A 25,244-nucleotide genomic window follows, 5' to 3' on the forward strand; every position below is an offset into this window, starting at 1 on the left:
GATTATTCGCGGGATTGTATCATTAATGGCCACCTTTACATTTTGTGGTCTTTGTGTATGGTGTTTTGGAGGATTCCTGAAAGTAACATAGCTATCTTTTGTCTTAGTTGAGACCCTTGGTCATTTTGTGTACATCATGTCACTTTATATCTTCTAAAGCAAGTTCTGGCCACATAAGGTAAATATGGTTTAATACTGCAGGTACTCTTTATGTTCTAGTCTATGACACAGGTAGGTGGCGGCCCCTCCTCCCGGGCTGTGTTAGGCTCAGTTCCAAATTCCAGGCCAAGGCTCATCTATTAGATAACAAGGTTAATTTAATGTATGTAAAGTTTATTTAGGCTAATCATGCTGCAAGCAACTTTACTAGTCCTTCTGTTTTGGGGATGTAAAGTACAGCGTTGCCCAATGCCCACATCATGGTTGTGTAATTCCTAAACTGGCTATTTTATTTTTAAATTAATTACACTGTGCCATATTTTCTCAAATCCTTTATTTAGGTTTCATTTGTCAAATGATGTTGTGAAAATTCAGTTCTTTTTTTGTTTTGTAAAAGTCTTTCACTCGTTGGTTTTTTCTTTACTTTTCTGAAGCGCTGCAAAAAAGAAGAGATGTTTGAGAAAGTTAAAATAATTCAATACATTTATCTTTAAGCCCTATAACTTACACATTTTTTTTTTATCTGGTATTGGCAACTGCCTTTAGCTGCAGTTCTGGGGTGGTTATATAAGGGCTGTGGAGTTGGTACAAAAATCATCCGACTCCAACTTCAACCCCTCAGTTTATGAAACCACCGGCTCCAGGTACCAAAAATTGCTCCGTCTGCTCGACTCCGACTCCACAGCCTTTGCAGGTTGAACCTCATTACTCCTTAATCCAGAGGCCCTTACAGGGCTATGGAGTGGGTACCAAAATCATCCTACTCCAACTCTTCAGTGTCAGAAAGCGCGGAAGAGCCGCAGCTATGAGTCAGCGGCAGGCGGCTCTTTCCGCGCATAGAGTACCCGCACACGGAGAGGCAGCCGCCTCCTTTCATTATGAGGCGGCTGTCTCCATGCAGGATATTGCGGAGCACGGAGAAACCGCCGCGTTGGACGCGGCGGTTAGCGCGCATGTCCCCGCTGCGGAGACACCGCAGAGCGGGGCTGCTGTGGCTGGGACTCGTAGTCCCTCGAGTCTTAGAGTGACGCGCGCGCGCGCACTCAGGAAGTAATATATGACAGACTAAAGGGAGTCAGCTGACCTGGCTGGTCAGCTGACTCTGGTTCCACTTCTCATTGGTCCAGCACTTGGGGTGGAGCTGGAGAGAGAGTGGTCTGTGTATATATACTGCTGGCTGGTCATTCCTCCGGTGTCTGGCGTTGCGATCACACATGTGGGAGCACCCAGATCCGTAGTCAGATCCTTAAGTGTGCCGGGACCAGCTGGAGCTGTAATCCTACACTTCTAGATTCTGTTGATAGCTAAAGTACTAATTTGATTGTGATTATCTGTTATGACGTTTTGCCTGCCTGACTATCCTCCTGAACTCTGACCTTGTACCTCGATATTTCGGATACTCTGTTGCCGAACCTCGGCTCGTCCTTAGACTCTGTTTCTGCCTCCTGATCTTGTACCTCGATATTTCTGATACCCTGTTGCCGAACCCTGCCTGTACTTTAGACTCCGCCTCCGCCTACTGAAATTGTACCTTATTTGTCCGTGTGTTAACGACTTGGCTTGTCCGACCTCGAGAGCCGACCTCACTGTTGGAGGCGGTTCCCCGTCCTGTTAGTGACACTTCCTCCAGTGTGTCACTTTCAGACAATCCTTCCTACTGTCAGCCTGACTCCTCCCGCCTTGGAGAGTTCAGGTCCGCGGAAGGAATCTGTGCAGTACTCCTTGCTGCACTGAGGCCTAGTCCTCTAAAGTGTTACTGTTACACCAAACACTACACTCTACTCAGGTGAACAGAGGTTAGCTAGCATATCGGATTATCGGTGATACTGCAGATCACTTATAATCTGGTATACATCTGTATTCCCAGTGATACTGCAGATCACGGTAATCAGATCCTCTCTGTGCTTCACCGATCGTTACATTCAGCTTATAAAACCACCAACTCCCACTCCAGGTACCCAAGCATTGCTCCGACTCCTTGACTCCACAGCCCTGAGTTATATACTGTAGTACTGTTCTTGAGCAGTGGGAAAGTGTATTTCCACCTATTAAGCTCAATTCCTATTCGTGACAGGTCCTTCTCAACACATTTGCAGCAGATGCTTTTGCAGGTTGCTATGGAAAACACATCCAGATCTGTTTTTGTTCACAGGTGGAATTGAATCCTATTTTAACAATATGATCCGCTTTCTGTATTACTCAGAGCTGCAGAAAACCTACCAAATGTGAACGCGTGTATTTTCACAGCAAGTGGAACTGAGCCTAACACATTTGACCTGATTCACAAAAGGCCTGTAAAATGAGTTTTACCAGTGTTTATGCAAGCAATCTGGGTTGTGCAAATGGTGACACTTACATTATGTACACAAGTGAGCACGTTGCCTAAATAATGCACATTATATGAATAGCATAACCCACATTATACTAGTAAAGCAGGTTGTGTGTATAAGTATAACGCAAGGTGCGCTATATACAACACACATGTGGCCTCCATAAACGCTGATAACATTTCTGCATCCAGAATCAGGGCTATTGAATGCACTGTAAACAAGTTGGAAAGGCTATAGTGCAAAGGGGTGGACCTACCTTGAAACCACTTGAATCAGGAGATTCAGGCGGCAAAACCTAGGGAGTGGCATTGGATTAACAGTTTTTCTCTCTGCTCTACCGCACGCCTTCCTGGCAGACACACTACCCTCCTCATTCACACATCCCCGAATCCCCATCCTCATTCGACCAGTAGCACCTGCCGCCCTTCCCTATGACATCATAAGCAGGTGAGGTGTCGATATATGCCTCTTATTGAGGCATGCTACAGTAAAACCCAATCACCGATGAGAGATCAACATGGCCAGTCAAATGGGGAAGTTTTGGCACGTGACCAATCAGGCGGGGGTGCTGGCACCAGACAGGCCAATCTCAACCACCTGACTTTCCTTTTGTTGACTGGTGCCAATGGTCTCGTGGGCGGCACCACGGCCCCATTATTGCGACAATCACTGCACTCGATCAGTAGCAGTGACACCTGATAGGTCACTGCTACTGATCAAGTAAAGTGATTGGCCCAATGATGGTGCTGTGGTCCTGCTCACAAGACCATCGGCACCAGTTAGTAAAAGGGGCAGTGGGCATCTGTGATTGGCCAGTCTAGTGCCAACACCCCACCTGACTTGTCATGTGCCAAAGCTTCCCCTCTGACTGGCCATGGTGATCTCTCACCACCAGTGGGGCGGAGCATCCTTTAAAGTTTCTGCTGCTCTAGGCAGCAGCAAGTCTAGAACCAGCCTGTGCTAGAGTGATTAGGACAAGGGTACCTGGAGTTTTGCTCCATAGTGATTGTCATGTCTAGGAGAACTCATGGAGAAGCATGTGATCAGTTTTGTCAGGTGATATGTTAGTCTCTGATTTGCTAGTCAGGATCATGTGCTAAAGCAGGATGTGAGCACAGCAAATCAGAGATTTGCAAATCTATCAGCTGATCAAACAAATCACATTCTTCTCCATGAGTTCTCCTAGACATGGTCATCACTATAACTCCAGTGTTGGACAATTACTTGATGCCTCGTTGACTGAATTAGGCTAGAATCTGTATACAGTGGTTTCATTTGCAATATATTTACTTCAGGTGAGAGGTTAGGAGGGTCAGTAAGGACTCCTTCACATGGAAAATGGTACTGAGCTGTGTACAACTCTTGGTAATACCCTTACACTGCTACTGGCACAATTTGCAGTTAAAATCAATTGTGTCCAATTATAGTTACACCATTATCTAGCTTGAAAAAAGGCATGCATTTATCAAGTTTATTGTTCCTTAATCCAGAGGAAAGAAAACCCAAAAAGGTGTAAACTATCTCCTTGACTGAATCAGGAATAAGCTTCCCTCACCTGGCAATCATAGCTGTAAGTGGTCTTCAAGGTAAGAAACGTATCCAAGCCAAGTATAGAATCTGCCATAACTACTGCATGTGGAAAGTCAGGGGCGTTGCTAGGGACCTAGGAGATCTAGGGCACCCATGGGCACCAGGTGGGGGTAGGCAAAAATGGGCGTGGTCACACTGGGAGTGGGCGTGGTCGTGGGTAGGACCAAATGTTCATGAACTTAGCAGCGGTGTAACCTATAGATAATGGGTCTTCCTAGCAAAATGTTGGATGAAGCCCCCCAAGCCTTTTATTCAGGGCTGTGGAGTCAAGTCGAGGAGTCAGAGCCATTTTGGATGCCTGGAGTCGGTGGTTTCATAAACTGAGGAGACAGAGTCAGATGATTTTTGTACCAAATCCACAGCCCTGGTAAGACTAAGGAGTTGGAGTTGAGGAGCCATTTTGGATACCTGGACCCATAAACTGAGGAGTTGGAGTTGGATGATTTTTGTACCAACTCCACAACCCTGCTTTAACTAGATAGATTACTATCAGTATAGGCATAGAATAAAGATGCATACACACATTCAATTTTGATTGGTCAATCACTGACCATTTTTGCCTCCTTCATGTAGTATGAGGGCCAACAGACTTTGAATACTATGAACAGAGCTGAACTCTCATAATACCTAGTAGTAAACTTGGCTAATCAAAATTATACTGTATTGTATGTGTGTATTAAGCCGCATCTACACGCCTCTTCTGCGTCCCCGCGCGTGCCCCCGCGTCCCCGCTCGTCGCGCGTGCGCCGGATTCGATTCCCCGCTCATCTCCGCCGGCGCCGCTTATCTTCCGCTCGATTCCCTGCCATTGTCCTCTCGCGGGGAGCGAGCAGGGAATCGGCGGTGGGGAGATCCGTCCTGTCGGATCTTATCAATCGAGCGGCATCAACGGCTCGATTGATAAGGAACATCTACGCCGCATCTACGCGTGTAGATGCGGCTTTAGGCTTATAGCTAATACTGTACCTACAATACAGCTGGTTTACAATCAGTAAAGGCACAGAGCAATAAATTATACTGTATTTACTTGAGGTAACAGATCAGCACACACTGCAGCTAGTTTACTATCAGTACAAGCACAGAGCAACAGCTTATACTGTACATACTGAGGGTAGGAATGAATGACACACTGGCGGTAGAAATGAATGGCACACACACACTACAACAAGTTTGCATTCAGTATAGGTACAGAGTAACAGCTAATACTGTACATACTTGAGTTAGCAGGGATCAGCACACACTTCAGTGAGTTTACTATCAGCATAGTCACACAGCAACAGCTTATACTTTACATACTGGAGGTAGCAGAGATCAGCACACACTGCAGCTAGTTTACTATCAATACAGTCATGGAATAACAGCTTACACTGTACATACTGGAGATAGCAGGGATCAGCCCACACTTCAGTTAGTTTACTATCAGTACAGGCAGAGTAACAGCTTATACGGTACATACTGGAGGTAGCAGAGATCAGCCCACACTTAAAGTGTACCAGAGACCAATTAAAAAAAAAAGTTTTATACATACCTAGGACTTCCTCCAGCCCCATGTGGTCACCGTAGAGATACGTAGAGGGTGCACTTCTTTTCCGCAGACAGGCCGTGACTGGCAGAACTAATAGGACCCAATACCAGAGCTGCAGGCAGTGGAGGACGGTGGCGTGGGGGCGATCCGTGCGCATGTGGCTAGAGGAAGCCCCAGGTATGTATACAATGTTTTTTTTAACTGGTCTCTGGTTTCCTTTAAAGTGTACCAGATACGAGGGGGCAAAAGAGATTTATACGTACCTGGGGCTTCCTCCAGCACTCTCTGCGCAGATCGCTCCCTCACTGCAGTCTAAATTCTCCTAGATTGTCCAGTAGAAGCTCCGTTCCTCGCGGCCAGTTGGGCATACTGTGCTTGCGCGGCCTGGCTGTGCACCCGTCCCACTCCCATCACCAAGAGCGTTCTGCGCCTGCGCTGTACTTCTGCACAGGCGCAGAATGCTTTCAAGCTCTGGAGTGAGACATGGAGCGTGCTTAGCTGCTCTGTGCCGACTGGCCCTGACTTACCACAGAGATTAGGGTTGTTATGGAACAATCTAGGAGGATTTATACCATGGTGAGGGAAGGATATGTGTGGAGGGGGCTGGAAGAACCCCCAGGTATGTATAAAGCTTTTATGCCCCCTAGTCTCTGGTACACTTTAAGTGATTTTACTATCAGTACCGGGCTGCAGGCAAAGAGTAAAAGCTTTAGCAGGGGCATTACTTGCTCTATCACTCCTCCTAGTTCGCAGCATGCTCCTGCTCCCCATCAGCACCGGCCATACCGTGCTCCATTTAAGCATTGCTGAGAGGCAGAGCTACAGCGTGGCCGCATGATTATTGAGGTGACAGGACGAAGGGGTGGAGAAGCTTATCACACCCACATCCTGGCCAGTGCACTATGAGGAGGGGGAGCAGAGAGCGGTGGCGTCATAGCAACAGATGCCACCGCTGCTTCGTTTCAGGCTTATGGGCACAAGGGCACTATGTGCCCTGAGGTTCGGGGCACAGTGGGCGGAGATTCAGAGCACGTGCTTCAGATCTTAAGCCCTAATGACGCCGCTGTGGAAAGTTATTCCACATCATATTGGGGTCCAGCACGCAGCACACATAATACCTCCTCCCCAGCAAGCATCCCCACTAGCCAGGCCAGCATCACCACCAGCCAGGCTACAGCATCACCGCCAGCCAAACCAGCAGACCCCAGCATCCCCACTAGCCAGGCCAGCATCACCACCAGCCAGGCCGCAGCATCACCGCCAGCCAACCCAGCAGAGCCTCATAAGTTTGCTTCAGGCAGTAAAAGGTCTAGAACCGGCCCAATTCAAAACAGTGACACTAATACTGAAAATTAGTTCCTTGCTTTGTACTTTATTAATCATTTCTAAAGCAATATGTGCTAAAATAGTAGCTGCCTCTAAATGGCTTTAATATGTCACAGTATAACCATACCACTGTCTAGGAAACAATATTACAATCAATATAACTTATTCCTTCATTTTCCTACCTTCTCTTGTGCCTCTTGACAGATATCACTATTGTAGTAATAACAAATACTAAAAACAGAAATCCCACAACAGCTGTCAATCCAATCGTTGCCTGAAAAATGACATCAGGAACACCATCTTTTGTAGATTCTGAAAAGATATGGGATAAATAAATCAACATATGTATTGCAGTTTGTTTTCTTTGTTGAATACATGTTAGTGTAGGCGTATAGGTTTCCTCAGAGAGGAGACACGTATAAACTCAATACATGAAATCAGGTAAATCCATTGTGGTCATCACAGTTGTATGTGGTCCAGTGTAAGTCATGGAGAGAATCCGAAGACATAGCAACAAACTTTTTTAGGTGATACTTTTAATGACCAACTGTACACGATTTATTTGCAAGCTTTCGGAATTGTAAAGTGTACCAGAGATCTAAAAAGAAGAAAAAAATATACATACCTGGGGCTTCCTCCAGCCCCTTTCAGGCTCATTGGTCCCTCGGCCCTCGCTGCTCAGGACTCTGCATAGAGAAGGAGGGAGGCACTAGGGGAAGGGAGTGAGCCGCCCCTCCATCATCAGGCGCCTGTAGGCGTGTGCCTACAGTGCCTAATGGTAAACCCGGCCCTGGGTTAAGGGCTCTCCCTTTTTCTGTTCAGTAAGCCAGCACCTACTAAGTAAGGAGGGGTACCTATTACCTCAGTGCCGGGCAGTTGGGCGCAGGGTGAGCCAAATGACGACCGCTGCAGCTTAACTCCAAGGCGGTGTTAAATACTATTCCACCTCTGAGTTGTAGCAACTTGGAGTTGTAGCAACTCGAAGGGAGATGTTATTTGTGCAGCTCTGGCACTTTGAGTCCAACAGGAGAAAAGCACATATATAAATGTTATCTGTGTTTTGTCTTGTTTGTCTTATGGGTATTTAACCTATTTTGGTTCCTGGACGTAGAAACTACGTCCAGGAACCATGCGCGCTGCCGCGCGCTCCCGCGGCCGATCGCGCGCGTGCACGCGCTCTCCCGGCCCGCGGTTCATCAGCCAGGCAATCAGTGAATCGGGCTATGGCGCCCGATCACTGATTCCTCTCCCCCGCTGAAAAAGCGACAGCTTCTCTCGGAAGCTGCGCCTTTTCTGGTTGTTACCTCCCCCATGCGTCGCTCTAAGCGTGTGTTACGCTTAGAGTGACGTCATGTAAACAAACTCATGGCCGCCATCTTGTGGCCAAAAAGTAATACTACAACTAAAAGTAAAAAAAAAATGAAAATCAACACACATTTACATTATAAAACTACTGTTTACCTCCCACCCTCCCAAAACTACCCAAATAAAATGTTTAACCCATTCGCGTTCCGTCATTTTCACTTGAGAAATGTTCACCTCCCATTCATTAGCCTATAACTTTATCACTACTTATCACAATGAACTGATCTATATCTTGTTTTTTCCGCCACCAATTAGGCTTTCTTTGGGGGGTACATTTTGCTAAGAGCCACTTTACTGTAAATGCATTTTAACAGGAAGAATAAGAAAAAAACGGAAAAAATCATTATTTCTCAGTTTTCAGCCATTATAGTTTTAAAATAATACATGCCTCCATAATTAAAACTCACGTATTGTATTTGCCCATATGTCCCGGTTATTACACCGTTAAAATTATGTCCCTATCACAATGTATGGCGACAATATTTTATTTGGAAATAAAGGTGCATTTTTTCCGTTTCGCATCTATCACTATTTACAAGTTTAAAATAAAAAAAAATAGAAATATTTCATCTTTACATCGATATTTAAAAAGTTTAGACCCTTGGGTAAATATTTACATTTTTTATATTAAACATTTTATTTGGGTATTTGTGGAAGGGTGGGATGTAAACTATAGTTTTATAATGTAATTGTGTGCTGTTTTAAAAAATTTTTACTTTTAGTTGTAATTTTACTTTTTGGCCACAAGATGGCGGCCATGAGTTTGTTTACATGACGTCACTCTAAGCGTAACACATGCTTAGAGTGATGCAGAGGGGAGGAAACGACCAGAAAAAGCACAGCTTCAGAAAGAAGCTGTCGCTTTTTCGGCGGGGGAGAGGAATCAGTGATCGGGCACCATAGCCCGATACATTGATTCCGTGGCTACCGAATCCGCGGCCGGGAGTGCGCGTGCACGCATGCGATCGGCCGCGGGAGCACGCGGCAGCGCGCATGGTTCCTGGACGTAGTTTCTACGTCCAGGAACCAAAATAGGTTAATATAAAAAAAAAAACATTACAATAAAAAAAAAAACATGTAAATATTTACCTAAGGGTCTAAACTTTTTAAATATCAATGTAAAGATGAAATATTTCTATATTTTTTTTATTTTAAACTTGTAAATAGTGATGGATGCAAAACGGAAAAAATGCACCTTTATTTCCAAATAAAATATTGTCGCCATACATTGTGATAGGGACATAATTTTAATGGTGTAATAACCGGGACATATGGGCAAATACAATACGTGAGTTTTAATTATGGAGGCATGTAATATTTTAAAACTATAATGGCTGAAAACTGAGAAATAATCAATTTTTTCCGTTTTTTTCTTATTCTTCCTGTTAAAATGCATTTACAGTGAAGTGGCTTTTAGCAAAATGTACCACCCAAAGAAAGCCTAATTGGTGGCGGAAAAAACAAGATATAGATCAGTTCATTGTGATAAGTAGTGATAAAGTTATAGGCTAATGAATAAGAGGTGAACATTTCTCAAGTGAAAACGACGGAACGAGAATGGGTTAAAGAAAGACTGAAGTCTCTCAAAATTCAGGTTTTTATTTTAAAAATCTCTTTAATATCAATGCCCTAATTAAAACGCCACATCCCGGCAGCTGCACACTAACTAAATCCCCCCAAACTCCCCAGGGCATATTGCAGGGAGTGCTTCCGTGAAGAGGCCGAGCTTTGGGCTGTAGCTCTGCCTCTACACGCGTCCATCAGTGCGGATCGCCGCCTCTCCCCGCCCCCTTTAGGTACCTTGCCCTTTATAGGTAGCTACAGGTGCCCCCCCCCCCTTAGTATTAGGTATCCAGAGCTATCCTTAGTGTTAAAGGCAACATGAACTGAGTAAAATTAATTAAAATAAGCACATGAGGTAACTTCAAATAAACATTACAAAGTTACCTTGCCATCAGTTCCTCTCAGAAGCGCAGCATTTTCTGCAGACAATGATCCCTTTCAGTTCTGACAACATTTTGTCAGAACTGAAATATATCAGTTGCTGTCAGTTATATATCAGTTGCTGTCAGTTATAGCTGAGAGGACAACTGATGTGCCAGTGAATGTCCATGTTTCCCTATGGCTCAAGTGGGCGATGTTACAGTTTAAAAGTGTGCTGACCAGAAAGCTGTTATGGGGTAATGGCCATTTTCAAAATGGAGGACAGAGAATTCCCTTGATCATAGTGGACAAACAGGACGTGGGACAGGGGAAAGAGATTGAGGAGTAGACTACACAGGAGGTAAGTTTGACTTGTGTATGTTTATTTTGACTTTTCATTTTCAGTTTACCTTTTCTTTAGGTAGCTAGAGGTGCCTCAACTGAAGGGAGATCTTGTCAGTGGAATGCTAAGGGACTCTGCATAGGTAAGGTGGATGGGAGGCATTTTGGAATGGGGAAGGGAGTGAGTTGCCTTCTCATCATCAGGTGCCTGTAGGCATAAGCCTACAGTGCCTTGTGGTAAATCCAGCCCTGCTGTAGAATAACTGATATATTTTGTCTACAGTAATGTGTTAACCTAGTAGTGCATATGCATTCCATGCTTATATCAGAAAGCAAACAAATATTTGCTCCTTGTAGACCATTAATCATAGTAATAAGGCAGTAAAGCCAACTGCTTCCTTTAATTGTACTGTCAATTAAAGCTGTTGTATTTTTTCACTAGCTGCAGAATTGTTTCTGTGGCGTAGTTTGACTATTGGTCTCTTTTGAGGGATGCATGCTAGTGTTGGGCGAACAGTGTTCGCCACTGTTCGGGGTTCTGCAGAACATCACCCTGTTCGGGTGATGTTCGAGTTCGGCCGAACACCTAGTGGTGTTCGGCCGAACTGTTCGCGTTCGGCCGAACACCTAGTGGTGTTCGGCCGAACTGTTCGCGTTCGTCCGAACGGCTCAATTCCTGGCCGAACCTGGCCGAACAGGGCCCCTGTTCGGCCGAACAGGGCCCTGTTCGGCCGAATACGGCCCCCCTATGGGGTCGCAGGCATAAGGGGGGAGCATGCCCCGATCGCGGGGGGGGGGTCGGAAATTCCCCCCACCCCCTCCGCTAGCGCTCCCCCCTCTGCCCGCTTCCCCATACAAAAGTTTAAGCAAAGTACCTGTAATAGTGGATGGCCTGGCAGTGGCACTGTGGAGTGAGGAGGAGGAGTCCGGAGAGTGACGCGTTGAGGGAGGCCGGGCAGCGAGCGTGAGGTCAGAGAAAGGGCGGAAGTACCACAAGGGTACTACCGCTGAACCGCCCGCTGCCCGGCCTCCCTCAACGCGTCACTCTCCGGACTCCTCCTCCTCACTCCACAGTGCCACTGCCTGGCCATCCACTATTACAGGTACTTTGCTTAAACTTTTGTATGGGGAAGCGGGCAGAGGGGGGAGCGCTAGCGGAGGGGGTGGGGGGAATTTCCGACCCCCCCACCCCCGCGATCGGGGCATGCTCCCCCCTTATGCCTGCGACCCCATAGGGCCCCCAAAAGCAGGATGTTCGGGAAGTTCGGGGTTTGGCCCGAACATGCCGAACATCTCGGCCATGTTCGGCGAACTTTCCCGAACCCGAACATCCAGGTGTTCGCCCATCACTAATGCATGCAAGATAAAAAGAGCTTAGAATAGGACGGTTCATATATATATAGATTTGAAAAGCACAGTTTCCTGCCAAAAACCTTCAATATGTCCTTAGCTAAAGATCCTGGATCAATTAGCCTACTAATAGCAAGGCCAACAAGACTGCTGGTAACAGAGAAACCTTGATACAGAACGTCTGGCTTCCAGCAGATCTGCAAAATGTACAACTGATATCTCAACAAAGATAGCTGGAAATAGTGGTAATCGGATACCTCATTATCCTATTCGAGTTTGGTCGAATTCGGATAGTAAACTATCCGAATTCACTCGAAGTTTGATATTCGAGTTAATCGAATATCCAGTTCGACCTCGGACATCCGACGTCACTATCCAAGTCTGTATTTGAGTAAAATATTCGAGCTGGCCTTAAAGTGAACCAGAGACGAAGCACCCTTGTGTATTTTACCATAGAAATCAGTGGGAACATTAGAGAAAACATTTACCATGCTCTCTGTTCCATCCTCACTGCTAAAAGTGTCTGTTATCTAGCTGAGATAAGAATCCCGGACTGAGCATTGATTCTGGCTTTGCTATAATGACTCAGCTATAATGATTCCTGAGCAAAGCCAGCAGGGGGCAGGCTTGGACTTGAAGACAGCAAAGAACACAGTCTCAGCTATAATTATTCTGTAGCAAAGCCAGACCGACTGCTTAGTCGGGATTCTTATCTTAGAGGTGATAACAGGCAAATTAAACAGAGAACAATGAAACAAAGGGCAGATTAGGTGTTTACTGTCATGTTCCCACTGATTTATAAGGTAAAATACATGAGGTTGCTTCATCTCTGGTTCTCTTTAAATAGCTTTTAAAACTTGTATTGGAGGTCAATGATGCATGAAACCACCTTTTTTATGAAGAAAAACATCAAGTGATTATGTGGTGCTGTAGTAGTTATAAAAAAGGTATCAAAAATAGTAAATTAACTTCATGAAAAGTGTTTGCATGAGAAGGTGTGTCCAAAATGGTTGTAATTTGGAAGTCTTCATTTACGTCGTCTTCATCTTCTTCTTCTATATCTTCTTCTTTTTCTTCTTCTTCTATATCTTCTTCTACTCAAATCTTCTTCATCTTCTACTTCTTGTATCTTCTTCAATTATCTTTTTCTTCTTCTATATCTTCTTCTTCTATATCTTCTTCTTCTTCTATATCTTCTTCTTCTTCTTCTTCTGTATCTTCTTCTTCTATATCTTCCTCTTCTTCTTCTTCTTCTTCTTCTGTATCTTCTTCTTCTATATCTTCTTCTTCTTCATCTTCTTCTTCTATATCATCTTCTTCTTCTTCTTCTTCTTCTATATCTTCTTCTTCTTCGTCTTCTTCTTCTATATCATCATCTTCTTCTTCTTCTTCTATATCTTCTTCTTCTTCTTCTATATCTTCTTCTTCTTCGTCTTCTTCTTCTATATCTTCTTCTTCTTCTTCTTCTTCTATGTCTTCTTCTTCTTCTTCTTCTATATCTTCTTCTATATCTTCTTCTATATCTTCTTCTTCTATATCTTCTTCTTCTTCTATATCTTCTTCTTCTATATCTTCTTCTCCTTTCTTCTTCTTCCTCCTCTTCTTCTCTATCATTATATTATGTGTCTTGGTTTTCCTTTCTTTTGTTATATGTTTTTTTTACTTCATTTGTGGAAATATTTTATTTTAATAACACCATAGTTATATTTGTGTTGATGGCATAATAGGTAGGTAGTGGCACATTGCAAGCCACAGCACCTTTTTCTGTGTACCCTGGCGGTGGTAAAACACAGACATCAGCAGGAGGAGGAAGTAGTTGCAGCTATTGTAGTGTGGTAATAGCTGGTAGGAAAGTGGGTGGCAGCAGAAAATAGTTCTTCTTCTGTTCTCCCTGGCAGTGGTAGCAGCACACAGACAGCAGAAGCTCAATGCAGCTACAGGAGGAGGAGTAGTGTGTGTCAGGCAGTGTGATGTGAATGACATAATAGGCCCTGGTTCCTAGCGGTGGTACCAGGGCCGTAAATGAACATCATGAGGTTCCAGACAGCGGTCGTGAAGCCCACATTGTGTCCAATACACAATTCGGACAGCACAGTTTTCAACCCGGACACCTCTAAAATAATTTAATTATTTTTTTTTTCAAAATAATGCAGCTATTTGTGAGCATAAATAGCTGGTGGCACATGGGCAGCAGCACCTTGTAATGTGTTCCCTGACAGTGGAAACATACAGACAGCAGGAGGAAATACAGCATCAGGCAGCGTGAGGAGGTTGAGTGTGTGGCAGACTGGCAGCAGGCAGCAGGCAGGAGGGCAGGCAGCGAGACATAATAGGCCCTGGGTCCTAGCGGAGATTCCAGGGCCGTAAATAAACCGCATGAGGTTCCAGAAAGCATTTGTGAAGCCCACATTGTGTCCAATACACAATTGGGACAGCACAGTTTTCAACCCGGACACCTCTAAATTAATTACAATTTATTTTATTTTTTTCAAATTTATGCAGCTATTTTGGAGCGTAATAGCTGGTGGCGCATGGGCAGCAGCACCTTGTAATGTGTTCCCTGGCAGTGGAGACACAGACAGCAGGAGGAAATACAGCAGCAGGCAGCGTGAGGAGGTTGAGTGTGTGGCAGACTGGCAGCAGGCAGGAGGGCAAGCAGCGAGACATAATAGGCCCTGGGTCCTAGTGGTGGTTCCAGGGCCATAAATAAACACCATGAGGTTCCAGACAGCGGTCGTGAAGCCCACATTGTGTCCAATACACAATTGGGACAGCACAGTTTTCAACCCAGACACCTCTAAATTAATTACAATTTTTTTTTTCAAATTTATGCAGCTATTTTTGAACGTAATAGCTGGTGGTGGCTTGGCGCATGGGCAGCAGCACCTTGTAATGTGTTCCCTGGCAGTGGAGACCCAGACAACAGGAAGAAATACAGCAGCAGCAGGTGTAATGAAATGTGTGTGCGCCACTTCATGTCCCCCTCTCGCCGACAACAGGGGCCAGGAATTCGCCCTCCACCCAAGCCTGGTTCATTTTGAGAAACGTCAGTCTGTCCACAGACTTGTGAGACAGACGAGATCACTTCTCAGTGACGACTCCACCGGCTGCACTTAAGCAACACTCTGACATTACGCCGGAAGGGGGGCAGGAGAGCACTTCCAGGGCGTACTGCGCAAGCTCGCTCCAGATCGGCAGATGCTTGACCCAATACTCCATGGGATGAACAGGGGCAACGCTGTCAAGCCCGCTGAAGGACCCCATGTAGTCAGCCACCATGCGGGTCAAGCGCTGTCTGTGACTGGAGGAGAAGGATGCTGCTGCAGGCACCTCCTCTCTAGTCCCTGGCAGCTCTACACTCATGTAGAGCTCGTTGGTCAGAGACAGCAGGTCTGTAGTGCGCGTGCGCTTGCTGCTGGTGGATGCAGGCACCTGCTGCTGCCTCTGTGCTGGCTGGATAGTGGGGGTGGATGGCTGAGGGAAGGCTTCCTCCAAGCGCTCAACAAGGGACAGCTGCAAATCCCTCATTTGTTGCGCACAGTCTCCTCCTGCAGGCAGGAACTGGCTGAGCTTCCCCTTCAGACGTGGGTCCAGCATCATGCAGATCCAGATGTCCTCCCTCTTCTTCAACTGGATGACCCTTGGGTCCTTGCGCAGGCACCTCAGCATGTGCGCTGCCATTGGGAAGAGTCTGGCCACGTCTGCTGGCACATCATCGGCAGCCCCAGAGCTGACAGTGCTGTCCTCCTCTTCCTCTGCCCCCTCCACCTCATCCTCTCTCCACCCCCGCACCAGTCCAGCTGCGCTCTGCTGCTCCCCCTCATCAGCATCAAGGTCAGGGAACTCCACCAACTCCAAGCCCTCCTCCTCAGAGGTGGCCTGTGAAGCTGCCTTCAGCTCCTGCTGGTCCAAGGCTGCCGCTCCCTCTTCCACCAGTGCATACAGGGCCCTGTCCAGCTCACACACCATGGGGACCCACTCGCACACCATTGCATGGTTCCTGCTCACCATGTTGGTGGCCTGCAGGAACGGTGCACACCTGCTGCATGTGCCCCCAGTCCTCCGTGGAGATGATAGACGGGAGGTTGGTGGCGGCACGCCCAGTTGCAGTGAGGAAGGCAACTGTTGCACGTGCAACGTACTGGCTGACAGCCTGCCTCTGTTCAACCAGACGCTCCAACATTGCCAGGGTGGAGTTCCAGCGAGTTGGAACATCGAGCATGAGCCGGTGCTGTGGCAGGTGCAGCTCCTTCTGCACCTCTTCCAGGCTCGCTACGGCTGCAGGCGAGTGCCGGAAATGACGCACAACCTTCCTTGCCGCCTCAAGGAGTCGGTCCATCCCCTGGTAGGTCCGCAGGAACTTTTGGACTACCAGGTTCAGGACGTGCACCAGGCAGGGGATGTGGGTCAGGTCTCCCCTGCTGATTGCAGCAACCAGGTTTGCCCCATTGTCGGACACCACCTCTCCGACTCTGAGGCCTCTGGGGGTCAGCCAATTCCTCTCCTGCTCTCGAAGTTTGGCCAGGACATGGTTCGCCGTCAGTTTGGTCTTCCCCAGGATGACCAATTCCAGCAGCGCTTGGCAGTGGCGGGGCTTCACGCTGCTGCTGAGGCGGAGGGTTTGGGCTGGTGTACCGGAGGATGGAAGCGGATCAGAGGAACCTGCTGCAATTCCGCTGACCCTGCATGGTGGCACCACCCACTGCGTTGTTGCTGCTGCTGCTCTGACAGTGCCCGATGCTGCTCCCCCCTCCTCACCCCCTTCCACCAAGCTGACCCAATGCGCGGTGAAGGACAGAAAGCGGCCTGTCCCAAACCGGCTGCTCCACGAGTCCATGGTGACGTGGACCCGTTGACCCACCGCGTGATCCAGCCCTCTCCCGACATTGGCCATCACAGAGCAGTGAAGTGCAGGGATGGCCGTGCGTGCAAAACAATGTCGGCTGGGGATTGGCCAATCGGGGGCTGCACACATCAGGAGCGCACGCATGTCGCTCCCCTCCTGCACAAGGGAATAAGGCAGGAGTTGGGAGCACATGGCCCGTGCCAGCAAGCCGTTCATCTGACGCACGCGACGGCTGCTGGGAGGCAGAACCCTGACCACCCCCTGGAAGGTGTCGCTGAGCAGGGTCTGGCGACGCCTTTTGCTGGCACGGGAATCACTGGAGGGAGCAGAGGAGGCCACTGAGGACTGGCTGCCAGAACAGGCCTCAGTGTCGGCGGCAGGAGTTGCAGAGGGAGGAGGAGCAGTGAGTTTCTGATGCACTCCTGCTGGTGCTGCTGGAGGAGGTGGAGGGGGGCGGGTGGCTGCTGCCGACGACTTCGCAGTGGTGGCGGGTCTGCCACTGCCAGCTGCCTTCAACTTCATGAACTCCTCATGCTCATGAAAGTGTTTCCCTGCCAGATGGGTCACCAGAGAGGTGGTGCCGTACGCAGAGGGCTCCTTCCCTCTGCTGAGCTGCTGTCGGCACTGGTTGCAGGTGGCATACTTGCACTCCACATATGGCAGGTTGAAAAAATGCCAAATTGGGGAGGTGAAGTTTCCCCTCCGGCTGGAAGGTGCTGCTGCCGCTGGTCTCCCTGTGGTGGTTGGGGGGGTTCTTGGAGTGGCTGGTGGTGGCACTGGCAGAACTCGTCTCCGGATCAGCACGCTGTGTGGCCTGCATACCACGCCCACTTGTGATCCTGCCCATGCCTGCGATGCTGATCCTTCTAGCAAGGCCCACAGACGCATCCTCCTCCTCCTCCTCGGAGCTGATGACATCCCCACTCCCAGGATCTGGCACCCAGCCTCTGTCCTTCACCTTGTCATCATCATCCTCCCCCTCTGCAAACATGTCCTGCTGGGATCCCACAAACTCCCCTTCTGCATGCATGGGCGGATGGACAGTCACCACTGTCTGACTGTCCAAAGCATCATCCCTCAAAGTGCCCATCAGCATTCCTTCCTCCTCCAATTCTGCCGCAACAGCACTCCATAACCCCGCTGTGCTTGGAAGGTGCTGAGTGACAGGGTGCTGGTGTCGCCCGCTGGGGCTGGAGAACTGCACTCCTCCTCCCTAGGCAGTGCTGGTCGGCTGCTGCTGCACTTGCGAACAGGAGTGGTGGCGGGGGTGGAGGACTCGGTTCCAGAGCTAATGGTGGGCTGCTCATCCACCATCAGTTCCACCACAGAGTCTGCGTCCTTCTCCTCAATAGGACGGCTACGACCTGCTGTCACGGACGATTGCGGGGACGCAGGCGCGCCCTGGAACCGCCCGTGAAGAAAAGAACGATCGCACTCGATTCCTGCATCGATTGCGCTTCAGATCAATAGAACCAAGATTTGATGTGTAGTATTCCTATGCCTAGGAACAGCTGGGGGATCTGTCTTAGCTGAAGTGACAGCCTGGGGGGAAGGTGTTAATTAGCTTGGACATATTCCCTGTGGAAGGCACAATTTCCCTTTTGGTTCTGGGAACCAGGTGACACTTAGCTGATCTCATGGAGATGTTAATTAACCAAAGGATGCCAAGGTGCAGCCAAGCAGGCTACGAATCCACGGGAGGTCTTGACACTTTGCTCCCTAGTAAAGATCAAAGGAAAGTCAGCTGTTAGCAGCTAGAACACACCCTGAATAAACCTGAAGTCTCATGGCATAATCCATAACTTCCCAGATCTGTAATATTTCTGGGGTTCCTGAGATGGCAGCTTCACCAAACGTGGGGGAAGTGTAGCATGAGCCCCGGTGCTGGTTCTGAGGAAGTTTCAGAACATTCTGAGGTAAGGACTGCCAGTTAGGCAGTTTGAAAATGCCCTGATGATACCACAGGGGTCCCACCCCTCATGTCTGGTATCAGGGCGCTGGGTAAATCGAGACAGACCTGAAAATGTTAATAAATCTGCCCTGACCTGTACGGTTCTGTGAGATAGAGCCCATATATGGGTAGATATGATTTCTAGCCCCCAGGATAAGGGGAGGGCTCATCTCATCTTCTAAGGGGGTGTATGGCTCCCCGCCCTCACTCCCTCCTACTGAAGCAGGGGCATAAGAATGGCTGAGGACCCAAACTCAGTGTCCTCCACACTGAACCATCTTGCACTCATCAGATGCCAGCTTGAGGATATGCTGGCATCCACCTGGTCTGAACTCTGAACTCTGAACTCTGGACTTTGAAACCAAGAACTTTATGATTCTTCCCACAATAAGGACATCTTTCCAGGAACTAAGTATTTTTCTCCCTTCTTTTATTTTTCATACTGGCTATTACTGTTTTAATAATTGTTGATTTTAATAATTGTCTGTATATATTAATTATTTATATTGCTGTGAATAAAAGACTTCCTCCAAGTCATTCACTGTTTCGCTACCCTGCTTATCAGCACACACAGAAATGATCCCGGGTCTCTGAAGATACGCTACTGTTTGTTTGTTGTTGGCTAGACAGAATATCGTGTGTTTAACCGTTTTATTCGCAGGATTAGTCAGTCAGTTAGTGGGCCCCACGGTCCCATGATAACCGCGGTGGTGGCAGTTTACTCTGAACCAGTGGGTGAAGTGGTAATCACCCGTGTCTCACAGGCTTCCTTCTGAGTTGTCTGCGGCTAATTCTTAACGGTTCCTGCGCATTGACTGCGACCAGAGTTCGCACGATCTGTGCGCTGGCACCGTTTAGAAGGCTAAGCGCGGTCAGCCACTAGGGCTCTTGTGACACCTGGCGGTGGGAGGAACATCTGCGCCACACGCTGCTGCTGCTGCCGTGTCTCTGCAGCGTGACTCCCAGCTGTTGGCGTCCACGGCCAGTGGCTAATGGCGGAATAGTCACTGGTGCAGACGCAGAACTGCGCATGGTGGTGGCGCGGCTGCCACGCCCACGACCTCCTCTCTTGGCGATGCCCTTGCTGCCCTTGCTGCCCCTGCCCAAACCGCGGCTGCCAGTGCCAGACATCGTATATTTTTATTATTATACAAATGAAAAGAAAAACTTATGTATGTAAAGGCGGGTGGGACAAGAGGGGTACTTTAATGGGGTGGAACTGGTGGTGGTGGGTGTGTGAGGTGACGGACAGGTGTACTCTACAGCAGAGATCGGTGTAGCGCTAACGAGAGAGTGCGCAGTGCGCACACAAAGACCCTAGCTGGCGCTGACTGACGGTGTCCCTATACACAGACTACAGTACAATTCAGAGAATACACAATACAAGTAATATAAACAATAGGACTGGTGTAGCACTAACGAGAGGGTGCGGACATCGCAGACGTGCACTGTGCACACAAAGACCCTAGGTAACGTGGTGACGGACGGTCCCTATACACAGACTAGAGTACACTACAGTAACTAACTACTAAACAATAGAAGAATCTAGCTAAACAATAGAACAGGTGTGATTAGATTACAGAGAGCAGATACAGGACAGGTGTAGCAATAAAGCTGGGCCTTGCTAACTACAAAATAGTACAATAATAATCTATCTAACACAGAAGTACAGTAGAGTAGGACAGGTGAGAGCACAGGTAACTAGAGACTAGAGCACAGAGCAGGGCAGGCTGCCTTGCCTAGGCACAGGGCCTAGCTGCTGGCTGCAGCTGCAGCAGCACCAGTGACAGTCTCCCTCCCTAGTCCCTAATCACACAAACTAAACTGCCTAAAATACAATCTATCTACAATACAAAGCAATACAGTTGAATATCAAGTGTTGGAGTGTAAAAACGCTTGGTTTAGAACAATATAAATGCACTACTTGCACACAGACAAAAAGCACTGTCGCAGTCTCTCAGTACAGTCAGTCAGTAAGTCACAAGCAGGACGAGTGAGGCAACATGGCGTCCGCTATTTATAGAGGGGGGCTTGGCCAGGCTCCCCCTCTGTGATCGGCTGCAGTCAGAGGGCTTGGAGCCCCCTGATTCGCTTGTGAGGACTCGAGGTGACGTGACGTGATGCTATCTGAGCGGATGACGCTATCTGAGCTAGGATAGCTCGGATATCTCCGGATAGCTGATTGCTATCCGAGTGCTCTCAGATAGCACAGCCCGGATAGCTAATACTATTCGAGCTCGGTATTCGAGCTCGAATAGTGAAAAAAGAGCTAGGATAAAAATCCGAGTATCTCGGATATCCTAGCTCGGATGAGCACCACTGGCTGGAATCATAACACATCGGTCTGTTGTTTTATGCAAAAATAAAATGTACAAAATACAATTCCACTCCATTTTAAAGTGGACCTGAACTCAGAACTTCCTCTTTGCTCTAAAAGATATGCAACAGCATAATAACCTTTAAAGAAAATGCTTTCTTTGTTACAGCTGATATAAATTCTGTAATACATCTGCTGTGTTTCTACTTCCTGGTTTCATGGAAGCAGACATATTGTTTATATCCTGTGCTCTCAAATCGGCCCCTCTGCCGTGGCAGTCATCTGTCACAGCTGAGAGATCAAGTAACAACTTGTGATTAGTCACAGATGAGGTGGAATTAGACAGGCTAAACTCTATAAATACATACAGGGTGCATTACTCTATGTTATCCTTCTGTCCTGTGTAAGAGTTCAGCTCCACTTTAAGCACATCAACTGATTTTTTTCAAAGTTTACGTTGATGCTGCTATAAAAGACTATATAGTGCTACAAGTAAAAACACACCTTTATCCTCTTCACTTGTTGTCAGTAGCATATTTCGCATGACTTCCAGTGATCCATCATTTGGCTCTGGTTTGATTCCCAACAGTTCACACATTAATGAATAAACGTGAATACTTTCAAAAGGCTCCACCACTAGGTCCTTTCTGAATGATGGACCCACAGCTCGGAATATGGTTTTCATGTCCATGACCTCATTGTCAAATCCATGTTCACCTTTATTTTGTTGGAACTTGGCATACTATGAGACAACAAGAAAGATTTACTTAGTGTGAGACAGTAGGATACTAAGAGATCCGGGGCACTTTTGGGCACTCCAGCTGGAAAATGGGTGTGGCCGCACACCAGAATGTGTCATGGGTGGGGTCAAATTTACATGAACTTAACAGCGGTCTAAGTAGGCCTGCCCAGTAAAATGTTGGATGAAACCTCCTCTCCATTAATGCAAGGTTATCTGGCAGTTCCCCCATAACATTCCCTGACCATCTAGTGGACCCCCTGCCATGTTCCCACCGGCCTTCCATTAAGGCACCACAACTCCCAGCATGCCCCCATAGAAGAACCACAGCTCCCTACATGCCCCCATAAAGGCACCACAGTGCCCAGCATACCCCTGATTGATGCACCACAGCTCCCAGCATACCCACCACTAAGGCACAATGGGAAAGAGAAGTACAAAGGGTGGCACTAGATGCCCTGATTGGCAGCTCCAAGGGGGTAGCAAGGCTTGAAGGCTGTGCCACCAGATCAATAGAGTTATATTTATGGTGAATGGAAGAGCAAATAGAAATCCGGGCACCAGCCAGCAGGATATGCTGCAAACAACACCTTTTATTCCATCCCCAAGATCCCTGACAGAGTATTGTAGAGGCCTCTACAATACTCTGTCAGGGATCTTGGGGATGGAATAAAAGGTGTTGTTTGCAGCATATCCTGCTGGCTGGTGCCCGGATTTCTATTTGCTCTTCCATTCACCACCACTAAGGCACCACAGCTGACTCTGCCTGGGGAACATCTGGAGCACCTCAGAAAAGATCCGGGGCAGGTGCCACTGATCTTTGGTGCTAGCAACGCCCCTGGTGTGGGACCTACTGTTCTTTCATTTATCTTAAATTAATGATGTTAAACAGCGAGGAGAATGCCAGCGCATACCACTAAGGCTGCATCTGAAATGACCACCAGCTCAGTGTGAAGCACCTAAATAGATTTTCTGCACACTTCACATTCAATTCAGATGCAAATCATATGCAAATCTGCTACTACTTATCATGCAAACAGGAAACTCAGGAGGAGGGGCTGGGAGCAGCTAACCTGACATGTTACATAGTTACAAAGCTAAGGGAAGGTGGGGGGAAAGGCTGCGCATCCCTAAACACATGTTGCATTGAATGGTTAATCGCACAGGCATACACCGCCTCTGCCAGACTGAAAAATGCATGCCCTGCATCCAAGACAAGTGCTAACATTTATTAAGCTAGGAGGAACTTTAGCTTCCAATATGGTTTGCATGCAAAGTATATTATACTAGACACTTGCGCAACGGTGAGGCAAACCTCCGGGCAAGTGACCTAACCTAAATTTAAAATCTTGGGAGCAGCTAAGCAAAAAAATGTGTAACTTATATTTGGTTGAACAGTGAGGAGAACGCCAGCACATACCACTATGGCTGCATCTGAAATGACCACCAGCTCAGTGTGAAGCACTTAAATAGATTTTCTGCACACTTCACAATCAATTCAGATGCAAATCATATGCAAATCTGCTACTACTTATCATGCAAACAGGAAACTCAGGAGGCGGGGCTGGGAGCAGCTAACCTGACATGTTACATAGTTACAAAGTTAAGGGAAGGTGGGGGGAAAGGCTGCGCATCCCTAAACACATGTTGCAATTGAATGGTTAATCGCACAGGTATACACCGCCTCTGCCAGACTGAAAAATGCATGCCCTGCATCCAAGACAAATGCTAACATTTATTAAGCTAGGAGGAACTTTAGCTTCCAATATGGTTTGCATGCAAAGTATATTATACTAGACACTTGCGCCACGGTGAGGCAAACCTCCGGGCAAGTGACCTAACCTAAATTTAAAACCTTGGGAGCAGCTAAGCAAAAAAATGTGTAACTTACATTTGGTTGAACAGCGAGGAGAACGCCAGCGCATACCACTAAGGCTGCATCTGAAATGACCACCAGCTCAGTGTGAAGCACCTAAATAGATTTTCTGCACACTTCGCATTCAATTCAGATGCAAATCATATGCAAATCTGCTACTACTTATCATGCAAACAGGAAACTCAGGAGGAGGGGCTGGGAGCAGCTAACCTGACATGTTACATAGTTACAACTGCAGAAAATCTATTTAGGTGCTTCACACTGAGCTGGTGGTCATTTCAGATGCAGCCTTAGTGGTATGCGCTGGCGTTCTCCTCGCTGTTCAACCAAATGTAAGTTACACATTTTTTTGCTTAGCTGCTCCCAAGGTTTTAAATTTAGGTTAGGTCACTTGCCCGGAGGTTTGCCTCACCGTGGCGCAAGTGTCTAGTATAATATACTTTGCATGCAAACCATATTGGAAGCTAAAGTTCCTCCTAGCTTAATAAATGTTAGCATTTGTCTTGGATTCAGGGCATGCATTTTTCAGTCTGGCAGAGGCGGTGTATGCCTGTGCGATTAACCATTCAATTGCAATATGTGTTTAGGGATGTGCAGCCTTTCCCCCCACCTTCCCTTAATGATTTTAAACATCTGTTTTCAAAAGTGTCACAGTAATGATTACTGAATCTTATAGTCATCTGAAAAAGTTTGAATACCCTATTAATATTATTTTTTTTACATTGTAGGTATAGATATTTAATCTCAATTTTAACATTACTGGGGGATTCAAGTAATATACTTAAACAATTAAAACTAAAGAATAGAATAAAAATCTTCTGCAGAATGCTATTCCACAATAATGTTATTTCTGGAGAGGAGTAAAACAGAACACTTCCACAACTATTCCCACTTAAAATTGTCCAAATGACACACAGTTGTATCATATCAGGTGCACATTTAGATTAGATTAGAGTATTATTACACTGCAATTATAAAGTAAACCTTTAACAGTTATCACAAGGGGTTTCCTCCAGCTCCTTGTAGTTCATTTGTTCCTTCCATGTTTGTTTGGTCCCCTCTGTTTTGCCGCAGTGGAGTCCGCAATACAGCCGGGTTGTGGGCCATTGCTTGTGCACGGTTACGATCCTGCGCCCTCCCCCGGTCATGCTCCCATGGCCGGGAGCGTTCTTCACAAGCATAGTCACAGTGTTGCATGTGCCCGGGACTGTGCTTGCGCAATGGTTCCCAACTGGCTCAGGTAGATTTTTGAACGAAGGTGACAGTGGATGGACTATGGGTGGCTAGAGGAAGCCCCAGTTACATGTAAATCCTTGTAATAGCAATATCTGAGGTAAACTCTGATGAAGTTTCCCTATTTAAACCTCAGATGTTTTACTTGGCATTGTACTCACTGTTGAGGTGAGAGTAAACACCATGGTGAGATCCAAAGAGCTGTCTGAAGCCTTCAAAAAGAAGATTGTAGTTGTTTTGTGTAATGATCGCTGCTGCAGCAGCTATTACTGGAAGTAGTAGTGCTGCAGCTCAGGCAGTTCTGATCTATTTCCATGCAAGTTGCATAGCTTTGTCTGTCTTTCCCTGCTGTCAGCTTGTGACTGATTATCA

The 25,244-nt window shown here is 47.1% G+C and overlaps 1 protein-coding gene across 1 annotated transcript in view; it reads right to left on the reverse strand.

Moving 5' to 3' along the window:
* Nucleotides 1-565: 565 nt before the first annotated feature.
* Nucleotides 566-25,244, reverse strand: part of LOC137541204 (ectonucleotide pyrophosphatase/phosphodiesterase family member 7-like) — a 70,622-nt gene continuing 45,943 nt past the window's right edge. The window contains exons 4-6 of the mRNA XM_068262385.1: nucleotides 21,529-21,766; nucleotides 7,113-7,242; nucleotides 566-595 (exon numbers count right to left, since the gene is read on the reverse strand). Of these exons, the coding sequence (XP_068118486.1) occupies nucleotides 580-595; nucleotides 7,113-7,242; nucleotides 21,529-21,766 (384 nt within the window). The 3' untranslated portion in view covers nucleotides 566-579. The remainder of the gene's footprint in view (nucleotides 596-7,112; nucleotides 7,243-21,528; nucleotides 21,767-25,244) is intronic.

Source organism: Hyperolius riggenbachi, chromosome 12, assembly GCF_040937935.1.
Source record: "Hyperolius riggenbachi isolate aHypRig1 chromosome 12, aHypRig1.pri, whole genome shotgun sequence".
NCBI lineage: Eukaryota > Metazoa > Chordata > Amphibia > Anura > Hyperoliidae > Hyperolius > Hyperolius riggenbachi.